Below are 18,290 nucleotides of genomic sequence, written 5' to 3'. Positions count from 1 at the left end.
TTTTTATCTATCCCTTAACTTTTAAGAATATACATTTCAACACTGGCAATAACCAAATGTCTCACATGTGCATAAGTAATGTCAGAACGAATACTGTTTGAAATCAGGTTTTTTTTTTTGTGTAAACTTGGCAGCACCATTTTTTGGACTACAACAAGGGGATTCAAAATTGCAGGAAATCCGTTCGTGTTTCATCAGAGTGTCTGTGTTGTGTCTGTGGACATCAAGCAGCACAGAAATGACTCAGTCATCATGTTCGTGGTTACCTGGCTAATAATGATAGTGATAATGATGATTAGAGGAACGTTTCCAAAGCCAAGTTTTCTCATGCCTGTTTCCTGTAATCACGTAAGTGAGGAACTAAAACGACTGTGTGTATTTCTAGGGAAAACCTGGTATTCCAGGCAGTACTGGAGAGAGAGGGCCCCATGGTGAACCAGTAAGTCTGCTGTCTCCTCATTTTGACTTCATACATTTTTATCAGGAAACTGCAAACAAACCACCCACTGTGAACTCTATTATGACTCTATTATGAATCTCTGCAGGATCATTATGGCTTAGAGGAGTTTTCAAAGAAAGAAACTGTCAGGATTTGGAACTGTTTCATAAACACATCCGGTACTATGATTGTACATTAATAAGGAAAAAAGACTACTTAAGTTTTTCATAATTTTATTGCTTTTTCCTCTTCTTCTTTCACACCTTGAAGCTTCTTCTTTATGCCTCTCTTTTCGAATTAGTCTTTGAGTTCTTGATTTTCCTGGAAATCAGCTGGCCCCTCAGGGAAATTATGTATGTCAACAATCAGATACAAATATTTATTAGGTTGGAAGGTTTCAATAAGGCTGGGTTTATGCTATGGGTTTCATCTTGCCTTTGGCTGGTCTGTAGTTTAACCCGAGGCATTTTTATCTTTCAGCTGTCCCCACTCGACAGACTCAACATTTAATTGTGTGTTTGTTCAGACATTATGTGCTACGGTTGTGTATTATGCTGTCCTGATGTTTTATCCCCCTGATTAACTGTGCTCAGTGACTCCAATAATGAGTTTATTTTATCTCTAAAGCATATTATGATGGTTATTTATGTTGCAGGGACCTAAAGGACCTCCTGGGGAGGCTGGACCTGATGGAGAGCAAGGAATTGAGGTACTTTTTTATTCGTTATCTACAATCATTTATCATTTTATTCCTGTAGGATTTGGAACTAAATATTTAACATTCATTATTTCAAAATACAAATTTAACACAAGTTATGCCTTGTTTCTCTCTCCTACCTTACAAGGGCCAGCCAGGTGCAGAGGGGGAACTGGGTCCCATTGGAGAGCCAGGTTTAAAGGTCAGTATAACCTTGTCATTTTTAACAGACTCTCCTCCCACCTCCTGCATCACAGTAGACATTAGTCATGTGGCGCGTCAGTCCCAACATGCCTGCAGCGGTGTCAGAAACCGTGAACTTGCTCAGTCATATCGTACCTGACATAACAGTAGCCTCAGGTGAAACAACAGCTGATTGTCAAGTCTAACTTTCCATCAGGTTCAGTGTTAGTGTAAGCGTACACGTGTGCATGCTCATAAAAGTGTTTTTTGACCTTAAGACAGCCCTGTGCTGTGTTTGGTGTCTCTGCAGGGTGATGTGGGGCCTCCAGGAACTGAAGGGGAACAGGGACAAGAGGGAATACGAGTGAGTGATTCTTAACAACCCACTAATCCCTTCCTTCCTTTTGTTTGGGAAAATCTTACCAGGTCATTTATTTACTCCCCCTCATTTTGACGAGGATCCCTAATCCCCTGAGCCAAAGAAAGCACAACAGTGGAATTATTTTTGTCTGCTGGATTATATAAATAGCTCTTGGACTTCTTGAGTCTAATCTTTCTGCCCTTTTAATAGAATTAGATTCAACAGTCAATAACCAGACTGCTTTATTATCACACCCAGAGTCATTTTCTTGTTTATTTTGCAGATGAAGGAGGATTTGGAAAAATGTGATTCTGTCTGAGAATTCTAACTCTTGTGAAACTGTCCACAGTTTAAACAAAGAAGTCTGAGATCATGTCTTGAGAAATATATTCACTTAAGTTATGATTAGGGACCAGGGGCCAGGGTTAGGGATGGGAACCTGTTCCAATCAGCTCAATCCATCAACATCATTTACATTTTATCTTAACAGTCCCTTATCGATGCCTCACTCCCGCCTGCCATAAAATACAGGCCTTGCATGTGGCAGTCAGCAAACAAGAACAGAGAAGCTGAGGAAATAAACATTTACAGGACTATACAGTATCTCTGCAAGGTGTTTAAAAAACACATTAAACACGCACTTGTCGGCATGCACGCATAAGCACAACAAGCGGAGCACGTGCCTCTGCAGCCCTTCATCTAATCCTTTATCAAAATGCCCTAAAATAAAACAGGTTTATAAGGAGATGTTTTACAGGAGTGGGAGAAGTGAATTATTTAAGTAAAATAGCTTAAATCAGGGCAGGAGATCAAATGAAGTTTCTCTTTTTTCTCTTTCAATGACACAAACGTGTGCTTTTTTTCCTCCCTCCTCTTCTCCCAGAGGTAAGATGAGAAGTGATAATCCTAATCTAATATCATAGAATCTGTGAATGTGAAGTAATGATCTGTGGGATTTGAAACAGATAGAGATTAGACATTATTATTATTTATGTCTGCGTTGTGTTTTAATGGCGAGCTCCGTCCTGCCGGGTGTTTACTCTATGACGGTCTTATAAAAAGTTAGAGTATACTCCAGCGCATAAAATGACCAACAAGCAGTGAATAATTTCATCTACATTTCACACTACGGGTAAAGATAAGTTTAAAAGTTTTAAAAAACCTCAGTGGTTTCTGTTGTATCTAGCATGACTGCAGCAGGACCTGTGCGCCTGTGAGTGTGCGGAAGAATTTCTCATCACTGATCTACACCCAGAAAGAAGAATTAGAGCGTTTTTAAACTCATGTTGTCTTGGATCACATTACAGCCACGGTGCATGTCAAACAGTTTGACTTCAGAGAAGACTACTGCGATGCCAGAGCTGTGCCCGCGCCATGCCAAGCCATGGCGTGCGAGTATCTGTGTGCCGGTCCACATGTGAGTGTTTGTCTTTAGCAAAACTGTCCCGACATCATTAACAGGAGTTCAGTCATCACTTTTAAAGCATCTTCATACATAGGCAGTGGTGCTGTGGGTGGCAAAATACACATATTCTTGAGGAATTTATTATTAATGTGCGCTTATCCCACAGCACCATCTTCATGATGGTAATCAAAGCAACACCGTGGATATTTTTAATTTCGTTAGGATACAGTATTACTGTATTACCACGCATTTCTCGTGAACTGTCACAAAAACAGACTAAAGTGGTCTTCATTACTCCAAAAATGATGCACACATTGTGATGTCTAATGTATGACATGCATCTTTTTCCCCAAGAAGTGTTAATTTTGCACAAGAGTTCAATTTATTGTGATACCTCCAGAGATCTAGGATCCAGAGATTAGTTTTATATTTATGAAATATATATATTTTATATTTTTAAGTTTTTGTCTTTTAAAGAAAATAAGCAGTAGTACTGTATTCTAATTGAAGTTCACAGATTAAAGATCCAGAGAGTAGTTTTTTTTTAACGCAGAATTTCCAACAAAAAAGAGATTTAGTGCATATTTTAGAATGTTCTCCTCCCAAACACTTGATGTTTAATATTTTTAGCAATCCAAAAAGAAAATTCACGGGAAGGAATCGATAAGGGAATCGATAAAGAATCGAATCGATAAGAAGAATCAATAACGGCATCGATATCAATAAAATCTTGTCAATTCCCATCCTTAATTACCCTGGCTGCCAATGCTTTTTAATTCATTTGCTATTCTTCCAAGTTGATTCTGGGGTGAGGCAAGGGTGTTTCTTCGCCCCTTCACTCTTCAGTTGTTGTATGGACTGGATAGTGGGATGGTAACAGGGGCAGCAAAAGGTGGAGTGTCATTTGGCAGTGTCCAGATCACTAATCTGGACTTTGCTGATGATGCTGTGATGCTTGCAGAAACTGTAGATGTCCTTGTTGGGGCTCTTAACTTCCTGATTGAGGATAGACAGACAGAAAGACAAACAATTATTTAGTAACTTCGAGGCTAAAACAGTTGGAATGCATGTCTCCTGGGCCAAAACAAAGATCCTGGAAGTGTGGAAGTCATAGAGCACTTCACCTACCTTGGCAGTGTAATCCATCAATCTGCTGACTGTGAACCTGAGATCAGCTGCAGATTTGGACTCATGCATAGACAAATTGGTTCGCTGCGCATCACAGTGTGGCACTCCCAGTATCTGAGCAGTATCTCCCAGTATCTTGATGAAAGTCAGTCTTTTGGTCCTTGGTCCTTCTGAGCTTACTATATTCTTGTGAGGCCTGGATGTTGTTTAATGGCCAGAGGTGCCAGCTGGACTCCTTTGTGACAACTTCTCTTTGGCACATCTTTGGGATTGTTGGCAAGACTGTGGGCCAGATCCACAAAGAATGGATTGCTCCTGCTAATAGCGCCATTATTTGCGCAGAATTAGCTCACGCAATCTGCCCTGTTTTAGCGCCTTATCCTCAAAAGAATTTGCTCTAATCATATGCAGGTGCTAACACGCCCACACAGTTTGGCAGCTGAGCGCTATTTGCGCCTCTGATTGCAATAAGCCGCATGGCATCTAGTAGCGCAAGGATCATGCAATCTGGCAACCGGTATCTGCAGATGATTTCATTGTCGCTTAGATCAAAGGTGATACTCTCCTCCGATAAATCCTTTCTTGTGCACGCCTGCCATCTCGCCTGCCACGGTGCCTTCGCCTGGCTACAATCACTGCTGCCATGATTACTGCAGAGTCCTGGCATGACAGCCCTTAAATAGACTATGCTGCACAGTTACCACCAATTGAGAGCAATTTGCAATCATTTTGAGCGAGAGAGAGACTGAGAGAGGGAGAAAGAGATATTGCGCGGATTTAATACACGGGTCTCACTGGCGGTAAATAGCCCTGCTTTACTGCCTGTGGCAATTAGCGCTGGTCTTTGAGGATCAGGTGGTATTTGCAATGAGGCTCATTTGCATAGGAAGGGGGCAATTTTGCGCTGAATTTATGAATATTCCCTAATTTACATGCATGCAAATTGGACCGGCACAGCGAGGAGTGGCAGTGCAGTTTGGGTTCAGTTTGCGTGCATTTCACCTTTTGCGTATGCTTTGAGGATTGCACGCTATTTTTTTCTGTCATTTGCACAGGTTTAGCAGTTGCAAAAGCAGTGCAATCCTTTTGAGGATCTGGCCCTGTGTGTATAATGTGCTCAGGAGAGTGAGGAAGGGTCAGCTGCCTGATACAGGAACGGCAGCTGTGTTTTTACAGACACCTGGCGGGCTTTCTCTGGCCTGGTCCAGCCCACTGCATACTGGGTGCCCAGGACCTGGTGGGCAGGTCTAGATGCCAGGGGATCTGTGTGTTTCTCGGATGGGTCAGCTGGGAAAATACCTGGAGATGGGGCATGGGTGTAGGCCTGGACAGTGGCCATCAGGAGGCCAGAGGAGTACAGGACCAAGGTTGACGCATATCCTCCCATTCCTGTCCTGACCTGCCTGAATAATTCAACAAATGGCTTATTCTATGAAGCAGAACCTGAAGTATTGTGTTAATGTATTGGCTCTGTTTGTAAACATTATTAGACCCATTTATGAAATCCAGCTGTTCCCTTTCATTTGCCCACAATTTGCAACCACCAAGAGCAACAACTTCCCTAAGCACAGTATCTCACTTTGTAAGGATGCATTAAAGTTTTTCTGAAAGATAAAGAAAATCATTTATTGAATATTATCTGATTGAAATGTCTTGATTTAAACCTGGAAAACGGGGAGAGTGAGGACCTGCATCCACAGACGGCATTTTTTTCTTAACAGTGCTTATCTTTGCTTGGTTATGTTGGTTGACTACTGCTTCCTATGATTATGTCTTTAGGTCTGTTTCAAACAACTCTATATGCTTAATATTTTACTTTATTTAGGGAAATAAACAAGAAAAGAAAAAACAGCTGATATTAAGGGTGCTTTTGCACTGCTGAGTACTGAAACACTCAACTACTACATTAGTTTTGTATTAAGAATGGGATGCTGCAAAAAACACTATGAACACAGGATGTGTTTTTTTCATTATTGATGTTTTTTAGGGTCCTCCTGGTCCCCCTGGGGAAGATGGCCCTCAAGGAAAAGATGGACCCAAGGTAAAAAATAACAGGACATTTTTAATTATTGCTAAATTTGAGACCTTTAAGCAAAATCAAGCCATGTAGCCAAAATTAATTAAGGGTTAGTTTCTAGTGGGGTTCTCGATACTAAAACAAAATTGGATGCTTTAAAAAGATTATACCTGCTTTTGGTCATCTGAGTGATTAGCTCAGGGTTCAAGTGAAGTTCGTTGTTCAAGGTTTTTGACAGTATAACATCAAAAATGGTCTGACATCTTACCCCTCTTTTGTTAGTAATATAAACTCACTTCATTCATTATAACTGTCTTCTATTAACTTCTTTTTGTTTTGTGTTTCCCTCCTGTCTGAATGTTGTCAGGGTGAGCCTGGTGAGTGTGGACCAATCGGAGAACCAGGGGATAAAGGTGTTGAAGGAGACCCTGGGCCACCAGGACCACCTGGAGGGCCTGGGAAACAAGGCTTTCGTGTAAGTGGGTTTTATGTATTCAGACAATAAGATTCATAAAACAACACAAAAAGGAAATGCTTGCAGACAGTCTGGGTTAAAAACTTGGCCTAAATACACTGTATTAGGTTGTTTCTGAGTGGGGTGAGACTGGTTCCCTTTTTTCACTGGTCATACATGTTTGTAGCAAGGAGCATACTTTGTTTAACAGAGCAAAATACATGAAAAATATAGAATGTCCTGGAATAGATTATAGAAATGCTCTTTATAAAAATGCCGTTGAATCCCAGTAGGGGTCAGCCTTCTCTTCAGTAAAACCTTTTGAAACTGGGGCAGTAAGAGGCCCTAAGTGCTGGACTGTGGCTGTTTGGCACTGCGTGGTAGGTGTTAGTCAAAGTCTTCTGAAAGTGTTTGCTTGTTTTGAGATACAGATCCTGATGATTTATCTGTGTTTAGGGACATGAGGGTCAGCAATGTCAGGAAGTTAGGGAACTTCAGAGCAAACACACTAAGCTCTGTGTAAAAGCAAAATTTTCAAATGAATGATCTAGTGAAAGTTCTGAATGGTATGTGAAATACAAACTAAACTATATACTGCTTAGCATAGAAATTGATGTTCTGACTAGACTCTAAAATACTTGTAGTGTTGGGATTCACTAATTTTTTTAAGTCATCAAGTTAAGGAATAAGATGTCAGTTATTCCCTATGCTTGTAAAGTTGAATTATTATTGTTTCTGGTAATTTTACAATGCATCTTATTTTACAGGGACCGGAAGGAAAACCAGGGCCTCCGGGGAACCGAGGGCGGCATGGCAAGAAGGTGAAGACTTAAATCATAACGTCTCTTAATTCCAATAATGGGTTGGATTCTGATTGTCAAGCTTTAAACATAGTCTTTATATTTTTAAGTAATGTTGCTGTTTTTTTCTTTCAGGGAGAAAGAGGTCCTCCAGGGCTTGTTGGTGAAATTGGTGCACGAGGAGACATCGGCCAACCAGGGGAACCAGGGCTGAAAGGCGCCAGGGGAACTCGAGGCCCACCAGTTAGTTCTCTTTTCTTCCTTTTAATGAAGTTGCTTTGTCCCTGTCTCGAAATTAGTATGAAACTTTTGGCCAGTCATTGTATTAAAGTCAACTGGAATGATTAATTTCAGCCCTTCAGAGGTCAGCAACTTGTTTGTGGTTGTTAGTTGTTAATTGTTAAAAGAAAAGACATACAAGTCAAAATACTTCACTTTTCCTTAGCTGGCTAGAGGCTTTTCATGTCTGTGTTTGATTGATTGACGGTAGCTGACAGACTGCCAGAGTGCTAGAGCTAAACAGTCGGTAAACAGTCAGACGCAGAGTAGCTGGGGTTGTTGTCTACATGTCATGTTTTTGAGATTGGGCGAAGGCTGTAAAAGTTGCATTTTACAGTGTCAACAGTAAGATATCCAAACAGCATTATTGATGTTATCTTAAAAATGGGTTTGGGGTCATACTTTTAAAGCACTGCCAATTTTACACAGTGATGAAAGAGCAACAAGGATAGTCAATGTGAAAACCCATATAATGTTTACTACTTGGACAAGATACAATACAACAAACTGTTGAAAAGAAAGTTACTCTGATATTTCTCCAAAGTTAAGAAAAGTACTTCAAAGGATGTAGCTACACTGTAAAAAGTGCCCGACATAAAATATTTCACTAACAAGTTTCACAGCTTTTTGAGTTGAGGGGCTCACCTTAATACTTAATGTTGCCCCTTTGTTGACATAACATGCTCATAGTAAAAAATGTCAAGCTGGCAGAACATTTTTTCCACAATGTATTAGCTGGCTCAAATAAAATAGTTGAAGTAACTACTAATGTTGTGCCCCCAGAAAATGTTGGCTTAACTTAAATGCTTATGTTCACTTTGTATATATCTAATATAGTTCAAGAAGAAAAATATAATGTGTTGTGTGAACCTGTGGGATGCACGGTGGCGCAGGGATTAGCGCTGATGCCTCACAGCAAGAAGGTCCCTGGTTCACTTCGTGGCAGGGCCTTTCTGTGTGGAGTTTGCATGTTTTCCCATGTACACGTGGGTTCTCTCCGGGTTCTCTGGCTTCCTCTCACCATAAAAAACATGCTCATTAGGTTAACTGGTGATTCTACATTGGCCATAGGTATGAATGTGAGCGTGCCTGGTTGTTTGTCTCTATATGTCAGCCCTGCGATTGACTGGCAACCAGTCCAGGGTATACCCTTCCTCTCACACAATGACAGCTGTGATAGGCTTCAGCCCCCCCGCAACCCCAAACGGGATAAGCGGTATAGTATAGAAAGGATGGATGGGGTCTCAGCTTGTTCAGTTATCAAAAGTGCCCGCAATGCATCATGATTTATTAACTGAATGTAAATCAAGTTAGTTTTTTTACAGTGTACTTTAATATCCTAAATTGTAGTTCTAAATGTGACTTGATAACTGTTTATGGAATTCAGTGAGAATGTTGCTCAGTGTATAGGAGACAAGTAAAACCCTTATCAGAAATTATTTTGGTGTCTTAAATTTAAGTGCAACATAAAATGCTCTCCTTTTTTTCTGGGCCTGAGAGAACTAAAGCCAAGAGGAGACTGTAGTCTCCTTTACAGAAAAATTCAGCTCTTTTCTTCTCAGAAACACAAAGACCATGTTGAGCTAGCTGGGCAGATTTATATCCCCACCATAAAACACCTCTGTTTACAGGGTTGGGTTTGCATTTGTGTCTGAATCCAAGTTTACATTTAGCTGAATCAGTGTAGTAAAACAAACCGAACAGCACTAGGTCTGAGTCGCTCTTGTTTTTTGTGCATTTTGCTTCCAGGGTCAGCCTGGAGTTATGGGGGTAGAAGGGCAACCAGGACTGGCAGGATACACAGTGAGTTTGTCCTTTGTTGTTGTTTTTTTCAGTGTATGCATGAACATGTATGTTCCAAACAATAACATAGTATAAACATACAACATCTGTGAACGAATGAAATGTCCTCACACCTGGTAGTTAGTTAATCCAGATTTCAGCCCAACATAGCTGTTTAATGTCTGTTCATTCCTGCTAAATCATCTCCACTGGTTGCTACGTGCTACGTGTGTGGAGAAAACAACCGACAGTATCTATGCCATTCTATTACTTTCCCATAACTCTTTGCTGTCAATTGTCCATTGAATGCAAAGTAACAGGAAAAGGCAAAGACATGAGGTGGAATTGGACATGGTAAGGTCTACAAACTCATTTTTCCCAGCCTCTCCACAGCCTGGTAAATGCCAACATCAGTGGGTTATGGTTGCATAACATGAACAGGGCACCACAAGTTCATGTAGTCCCTTTTTCTGTATTTCTGTTTGTATGGAGACTCCCAGACTCATTCACAGTTGACTCAATTTGCTGAGTGATTTCTGAATCTATGCCAAAACTCGAATCCTGAAATGATAGAGTGGAGGATTCTCATAGAAGAAGTGCGTTTACATTAAACATGTCTGATTAATATGCTGACAGCTGAGCTCATGTTTCTTCAAAACAGTATGCTGTAGCCAGTAGAGAAGTATCTGTATCTTCCATTGGTTTGAAAATCAGCTCTCTTTTTTTAGGGTCACCCTGGCAAGCTTGGGCCTGTAGGACCACCAGGCCCTAAAGGTGAAAAGGTAATATGATACCTGGAGTAGTGTTTGCAATCAAATATCCCCAGTATTTGGCTCAGTTTACTTAAGTTTAATGTGGTTGCAAAATCCTGTGTCTTCATGTGTGCATATGTGATAATCTCTGTGTTTGCTACATTCCAGGGCTATCCAGGCGAGGATAATAAGACCCCAGGACCACCAGGGCCCTTAGGTGAACCAGTAGGTCTTGCCTTCCTTTAAACTCTCCTTTCTAATCCCCAACACTCCTTGCTCTGTTTTGTCCAAGCCGATCAAATATCGGATTGTAAAAGTTAATCTTAATAAACTGCTGATTTTTAGCTCCAAGTATATTAATTTTTTCCCACTGATTAATAATAATTTGTCATTGTTTCTTTGCTGAAATTTTTCATGCTTAAAGACTCTGATCATAAGCCTGTGAGGTTCAATGTTTTCTCTTCATTGCACATTTACAAATCAGTCAGGCGAGGGTTTCCGCGCGTCAGGGTGAAGCTTTAGCTTAGCTTTGTTTGTGTTCTGATAATACCCATTTAAAGAATTCAGTTTTCAACACAAGATTGTGCAGAACACAAATGTTTCATTGTTTAAACCTGAATATAGATTTAGATGTCCTGTTTAGTGTTTGATAAGGACAGGAGTGTTGGTGAGGGCCAGTATTCACCCGAAGTTACCTTGAGGATTGTTCATATTAATCCCTGCCAAGAAAACAAAGTCATTCTTAGACTAATAATAAAAGAGGATCAGGATGTATCATAGAGTCTTAACAGCTTGGGAAAGCTCACTGTAATACAGTACTGCAACTTCTGTGCAGTCTCTAAGATGCATTTCCCAGCAATGGACGTGACCACTGATACAGTTCTGTAATCCATAAACAAAAAGGGTAACTCAACATCTGCACTGGTACAAATTACAACCTTATAGGAACGACTGGATTATCAAGTTAGCATGGTATTGCTGTACATGGTATAAACAATACAATGGTTGACTGTCCCAGCCAACATCACCTGAAAGTAATGTACAAGGTGAAATTCTGCCCTCCAATTCGACTCCTTTTAAGAACCAGACTTACAGGTCATGACTTTAAATGTGTCACTCTGTCTTCAGAAACTCCTAAGCTCAAGTGCAGCTTTGTCAGTATAAATAAAGGCATGTGCAAACATGCAGCATGTGTGTTCATGTGTGTAAATCTGTGTCTACACAGGGACCTGCAGGAGAAAGAGGAGAGCGTGGAGAGTCAGGGGATGAAGGATATCAGGTACACAAAGCCATTTAATCAACCGCAGACATATCACACCACCACTCACTGAGCTTGTCTACTTGTTGTTGTTCAAACTCTTTGATGCTCCATTTAACACGGCTCTGTTATAAGAGTGGTAGACCACACATGTTGGAGAGGATTACCAAACTCGCAGCAATAAGGCCAAGGAAATCTGTTGTTTTTGTCATTCCAAGCCTTTAGCCTGAAAAAATCTGTGCTGTCCAAAAGCAGACGCACACATGCACACAATTAGAGTGCAAGATGATATATGGCTTACTTTATACTGAACAGTTTTGTTAGGTTTAAAAAGGATCTTCAAATCTGTCTATGACAACAACATTTTGATGAACTGGCATAAAAAGATATTACTATTATTCCCCATTGTTAAAACATAGAAAATATGCTGTACATTGTACAGATCTAGATCTAGCTTGAATTCCCCTGATGTTGAGGGTTTTTTTAATATCTTACTTATATACTGAATGGCAGCACATGTAGTTTGAATGAAATGAGTATGGACTCCGTCCATTCACTTGTATTTTGACGTGTATTTTTATCCAAGTTTTGGGGCTACTGTTGTAAAAGCTACCGTTTTGTTTGGCAATTACATTTCATTCAGCTGATGCCAAGTTGGTCTGTCATAGCTTTCAGTTGAAAGCAGAATTTATGTTTTTACTTACTTTGCGACTTCAAAAGTTCCTTTTTTTCTTTACCCATTGAGACCTCTAATCAAGCAAATATCTTTACTTGATAACTGGTTGTTTCAGATCATGTCACACCAAGGCGAAGAACCCCAGATGGGGGGCAGGAAGTCAAAATGCCAAATTTTTGTATTTTTTTATGACTGTGACAACTGTTCAAGTTGGAGAAAACAGAACAAACCAAGCTTGTTTGGTTTGGTACAGTAAACCCTGATCTTTCTTGTGTTTCTGTAGTCGATGTCTGTCCAGTCTTTGGTTGTTGTGATGGGAAATCTTTCTCTTTGTGGAGATCTGGATCATTTTGATCAGCTCAGTAATAAGAATTGGTCTGTTGGCTCCCAACAGCTCTTTATTTGGTACCAGTTTGACTTTTTAAACTTGTATTAAACAACAAGAGAAATGCAGGAAAGGAAACTGGCACTTAAAAGAGAGTCAGTGCCTTTTGTTCATATAAAAGAGCTGTTTTATAGAACAGACTTGTTTATAAACAACACATCATTACTTGGTCGCTTACCTCACAAGATTTATTTGGTTAGAAGTATAACACTTTCAATAAAAACCATGTTTATGACAACGTGAGGGGGAAAAGCTTTAAAGAGGCATCGCTAGCCTCTTCGCTTAGAACAACACTCCTCAAGACTCTCATTTCCCTTCATCTGGCAAGATGTGTAGGTGGAGGGCTGCAACTTTCCTTTGTCCCCATTGATTCCTAATTGGTGTTGTGAGTTTTCTCCGCATGTGACATTGGCACATCATTGAGATCATAAGAAACAACCTATTGTACTCCTAAAAATAGTGATAAGCTGGCTCATGAGATGTCTCATGACAAAGAGATACCTGGTAGACATCTCAGTATTGATAAAGCTCAAAAATCAGGAGCAAAATCTAATTTTCTGTTTTTATATGTGTTCCAGGGCCATGTTGGAACTGTTGGAACTCGTGGGGCTGTTGGACCACAAGGGCCACCAGTAAGTCAGAAAATGTGTCATACAGTAGACTGCTTTGTTGTTTTCCCGGTCTGGTACAATACAGTTACAGTACTTTATCTGCCACCTCTTTTTTTAGATAACCTGCATGAAGATCACCATATCATTTGTTTTGCATCCCATAAACAGTGAAAAAAGCATGCAGTTAGAGTTGGATTAAAGATGTTATAAGGACCACCTATAGATATAAGAAATTTGATATATGTTTTGAAATATTTGAATAAATTTGACCTCCACTTTTTTTTATGTTTTTGAGATCTTAATCTGTTATTGTTGGGCTTTTGTGTTTTTCTTTTCTTGCCATTTCCAGGGATCACCAGGCCTCTCTGGAGAACCAGGCCCAAAAGGAGAGACAGGACCCCCGGTAAGTTTGTATTAATGTTCTAATAGAGACAAATGAACTTACATCTATGCCCCATGTCTTTCTTATTCATAAAGCAGAGTAAAAAATAATTCATACAGACATTTACACTAAAACACAATTGAACTGTTCAGCCTTAAGTACAGAAAAGGAATTTTACTCTTAACCACATCTACATATTTTTCTACAACTACACTGTAAGCCCGGATGAGTTGAATTTACTTAAAAAATGTGAGGAAACCAGTTGCCCTAAAAAATTTAAGTAATGTATAATGAAAACTTGAGTGAATTTAACTTAAGTTTTTAAGCACAACAAACTAGATGCCAAGTTGATGCAACTTAAAATCTCTTGCAGTCAATTGCTTTGCATAATTATTAAACTTAATATTTTCAGTCCATTGCACTAAATTACAAATTGATTTAATTGAAAATAATTTGGAAAATTAAATTAAGTCAACTTAATATTTTCAAAATGTGTACACTGTAAATGACTGTTAGTGACCCACTGAACCAGTATTTGATATTAATGTCAGTGTGCCATCCAACATTTATAGACTTTAATAACATTAACATCTCCCCCATGTCTCTGAGACAGCAACTTCACTCATGGTGCATTTTATTTATTTATCTTATTTAACCTTTATTTAACCAGGAGAAAGCCTCTTTGAGATTAAAAGTCGCTTTTTCAAAAGTGTTCTGGCCAAGATAGAGGTAGCAAACAGAGTGCATAAAGGTTTAGTGCCTAACGGCATTCTGGGAAAACTGCAGATTTGTCATATGATGTTGCGTTTTACAGTGCAAGATGCTTAGAACCAAGTGAGGGAGAAACCGGTCTTCTTAGCTTCTATCTTAGATGCTTGAACAAAGAAATTGCACAATTTTGTTTCAAACCAGCCAAGACAAGTTTGAATTCAACCAGCTAATCAGAATTCAACACCTTGAAGCATTTGATGTCATAAGTAAACCCAAAGTTTAAGTTAAAAAATAGAAACTTTAAGTTTATTCAACACAAAACAACAAGTATACTCTACAGTAGCATTATAATAGTAGAATACACCAAAATGACTTAAGTAATGCAAATAAACTTGGTTTTTTTAAGTAATCTTTACTTAAATTATTTGATCACAAACAACTTTCGGGTTAACAGTGTACCACCTGCAGAGTTTGGTAGGGTTTTGCTTGGTGTAAAAATGACTCAGTGGATGAAAAAAAATCCCCAATCTTCTGCCAAACTAGAGACAAACCACAGATATTTGACAAAAGCACCTTTGTTTTTTACCTTTTGCCACATGGCTTGGCCAGTACAACGTTTTTTAGCAGTTTGTGGCACCAAAGCCGACATCCTTTAGTTGAAAAAGCTTTTCTGAACTAATGGTTTTGAGGTATTGCTTTCCCTAATTCTTTGGAGTCTTGACCTTGTCAGTGGCCTCATGTTTGCATAACTTCACTTCTATGTAAAACATCTTGAAGCATCCTTGATCAAGTTCAACAGAACCTTTTAAAGTGTGAAGTATTCACATGTTTCCAAATACCACTAACTGTCTCCCACATGTGAAACAGGATTGATTATGTAACCAGTTCAGATTTATGGGAGTATTTTTTCTGTGTGAACAATGTCATCACGTGTAACATATAGACCCATCTGTTTTGAAAAATCCATAACATAGCAGTCTGCCAAGGGCTATGGAAACTTGAAGTATCTGCTGTATTTCTGTTTTGAATTAACAGCTTTGGTGAAACATTCCTGTAGGGAAATCTTTTTTGGACCATACATACACAGCTTACAATTTCACGACTTAAAGGGAAATTTTAAAAGCGAAAACATGGTTTCAAAGATGTTTTCATTGTATGCCATTATTTTCTGAACCCCAATTTGTTTTTTGACAGTCATATATGGTTTAAGAGATACACGTACGACTTGTGTTTTTTAGCGTGTAAATAAATTTTTGCCCAAAGAATTAATTAAAACAGGAATCATGCAGAGGTTCCCAGTGGTAGTATTATGCCATATACAGTATGTCATTCAAACACTTCAAGGCAAAGTAACCCTATGCCTTTCAAGGTCTTATATATACAGTACAGTTAACAGTTATGTTTATTTCTTTTACTGTCTACACTGAGAAAAGTAAATAAACCACATAGTCTTAAAGATTTCCTCACTACAGACAAGTCAGATACTTTATCTGGTGTTTTTTGTGAAGGTATATGTTTCATTCTTCTTGTGTGTGTCTAATCAGGGCTCTGCAGGAAAGAAAGGATCGAGGGGGCTGACCGGCGCTCCTGGAGTTGAAGTAAGTATCATACTATCTTAACCAAGTATAGGCTCTGATAGAAAAAGAAACAAGTCTTTTAAGAACATACATTCTGTGGACAAAAGTATTTGGAGGTCTGGCCATGACACCACTGGGAACTGTAATAACACTGTATTCAAATACGTGTACTTCGAGATGGATGTCTTGGCATGCTGGAGCATAAAGATTGGCCTTCACTGGAGATAAGGGGCCTAGTCCAAACGTTGAAAAACAAACCCATACCATTATCCCTCCACCACCAAACTTCACAGTTGGCTCAGTGCAGTCAGGCAGAAAAAGTTTTCCTGGCATCCTTCAAATGTTCACCAATCAACAGAGCACATTCCCACTGCTCCACAGTCCAGTGTCGGTGTGCTTAGTACCACTTCATCTGACACTTGGCATTGGCCTTGGAGATGCAAGGCTTGCATGCAGCTGCTAGGCCATGTAAACCCTTTCTATTAAGCCCCCACTGTGCAAATTTTTGTGCTTACATGCCTGTAGAAGTTCAGAACTCTTCAGCTATGGAGTCAGTAGAGTATTGTTGACTTTGACGCACAATGTGCCTTAGCAGTCCTTGACTCTGTCTGTAATTTTATGTGGTCTTCCACTTCATGGCTGAGGTGCTGTTGTTCCTAAATGCCTCCATTTTTACCTCTGCCAAGGAGGTTATGTGATCGGCAGGGTTTGTTAGTTTGTTAGTTAATTTGTTAGCAACATAACTAAAAAAGTTATGGACGGGCGTGCCGGTAGTCGAGTGGTAAAGGTGCGTGCCATGTGTATGACTCGGGTTCAAATCCGGCCCGTGGCACTATTTCCTGCATGTCTCTCCCTGCTCCCTTCCCTATTTCCGACTCTATCCACTGTCCTATCTAATAAAGGCCAAAAATAAATCTTAAAAAAAAAACAAAGTTATGGACGGATTTTGATGAAATTTTCAGGAAATGTCAGAAATGGCATAAGGAAGAACTTAGTAGATATTGGGAGAGATCCAGATCACCGTCTGGATCCAGGAATTTTTAAAAGGATTCTTTACTTTTGGGATATAGGGCCAACGGCGGAGGTCTGCGCTCTCCGAGTGCTTTTCTAGTCTAATAAGATCACTAAAAGTTGACTGTGGAATATCCAGTAGGGATGAAACCATGAACTGTCTTATTGCAAAGGTGGTATCCATCACAGTACCACGCTTCAAGTCAATGAATTTGATAACAAACAGGTTTTGCCAAATACATTTGTCCATATAATGTAGCTTGCTATTAAAAGCTGCCTGATGTCTAATGCAGTTTTTAAAGTGATTTCAATGCACATTCAAACCCCACAACAACCATAAATGTCTGTCAGCAAAGGAGCGATTCAAATATTGCATTTTATCAAATCTGTGTGATTCTTTTGCTTTCTACTCCAAAGGTTTATATGGATGCACCAAAACTTTAACCAGTGTGATGGGTTACTAGGTACATTTTGCATCCATATGCAGTAAATGGTCATAATATTGCAACTTTAATAATAGATGAAGGAGCTTTTTGAGTAGATGGTGCAGCTAAATTACCTAATGCTGACTATTGAATATCAACAAAGTAATATAAAAGGTTTACATCTGGTTTTAATACATCTAAAGGAGGATTTGCTTTAAAACTTTTGCTTCAAAGACACACGTGGCAGCACTACTGAATCTGTTGGTCCAAGTCAGATACAGGATATAAGATAGCTCTTACTTCTCTATGTTTTATTCAAACCTTCTCTGAATTCCAGATGGGAGACTTCAAATCCTCAAGATAGGTCCAATATCAGTCAATCATGTTTTAAATGGTTCTCAACTGACTTTCATTCAGGGGTCCAAGTAATTCAACACATAACCAGCAAACATTCTTTCTCTATCACTGATAAAAGTTAAAGGTCTTGGCAAATATCTTTAGGCTTTGAAGGAATGCATGTTTTTATCCAGGGTAAAGATTTCAAAAGAAGAGTTAGGAGTGATGTTTCAGGAATGGTCAGTTTGTGTCTTAGATATCCCTTAATCTGTGAATAACAATGAATGACAATGCTAATGTTGAATCTCAAGGGGCCGATGGGCTTACCAGGTCTTACAGGGATGATGGGTTACCCAGGACTGGATGGTCCCCCAGGACTGATTGGCTTACAAGGATTTCCAGGAAAACAAGGACGAAAGGTAAACAACACTACAGATCAGTAAAATGAATCATATAAATTAGCTGGTCATCACTGGGTTGCACCAGCTGTATCTAAGCTCAAATGTAACCTAATTAAAAGAAAATTCTAACTCAGGGTGGAGGTAACACTGTTCACATTTAAGGTATTACACCAGTTGAGATGGTTTCAAAGCAGGCTTTGAATATAACATAAATACTATA

General features: G+C 39.3%; 1 protein-coding gene across 1 annotated transcript in view; it reads left to right on the top strand.

The window, feature by feature from the left end:
* LOC121512469 (collagen alpha-1(XXIV) chain) overlaps positions 1 to 18,290 on the top strand; it is a 117,867-nt gene that overhangs the window by 82,183 nt on the left and 17,394 nt on the right. Inside the window, exons 32-47 of the mRNA XM_041791750.1 lie at positions 386 to 439; positions 1,095 to 1,148; positions 1,285 to 1,338; positions 1,630 to 1,683; positions 6,201 to 6,254; positions 6,598 to 6,705; positions 7,452 to 7,505; positions 7,620 to 7,727; positions 9,513 to 9,566; positions 10,274 to 10,327; positions 10,466 to 10,522; positions 11,523 to 11,576; positions 13,195 to 13,248; positions 13,577 to 13,630; positions 15,865 to 15,918; positions 17,981 to 18,088. Coding sequence (XP_041647684.1) covers positions 386 to 439; positions 1,095 to 1,148; positions 1,285 to 1,338; positions 1,630 to 1,683; positions 6,201 to 6,254; positions 6,598 to 6,705; positions 7,452 to 7,505; positions 7,620 to 7,727; positions 9,513 to 9,566; positions 10,274 to 10,327; positions 10,466 to 10,522; positions 11,523 to 11,576; positions 13,195 to 13,248; positions 13,577 to 13,630; positions 15,865 to 15,918; positions 17,981 to 18,088 — 1,029 coding nt within the window. The remainder of the gene's footprint in view (positions 1 to 385; positions 440 to 1,094; positions 1,149 to 1,284; positions 1,339 to 1,629; positions 1,684 to 6,200; positions 6,255 to 6,597; positions 6,706 to 7,451; positions 7,506 to 7,619; positions 7,728 to 9,512; positions 9,567 to 10,273; positions 10,328 to 10,465; positions 10,523 to 11,522; positions 11,577 to 13,194; positions 13,249 to 13,576; positions 13,631 to 15,864; positions 15,919 to 17,980; positions 18,089 to 18,290) is intronic.

This window comes from Cheilinus undulatus, linkage group 7, assembly GCF_018320785.1.
Source record: "Cheilinus undulatus linkage group 7, ASM1832078v1, whole genome shotgun sequence".
NCBI lineage: Eukaryota > Metazoa > Chordata > Actinopteri > Labriformes > Labridae > Cheilinus > Cheilinus undulatus.
This window is presented reverse-complemented; position numbering and strand designations above follow the sequence as displayed.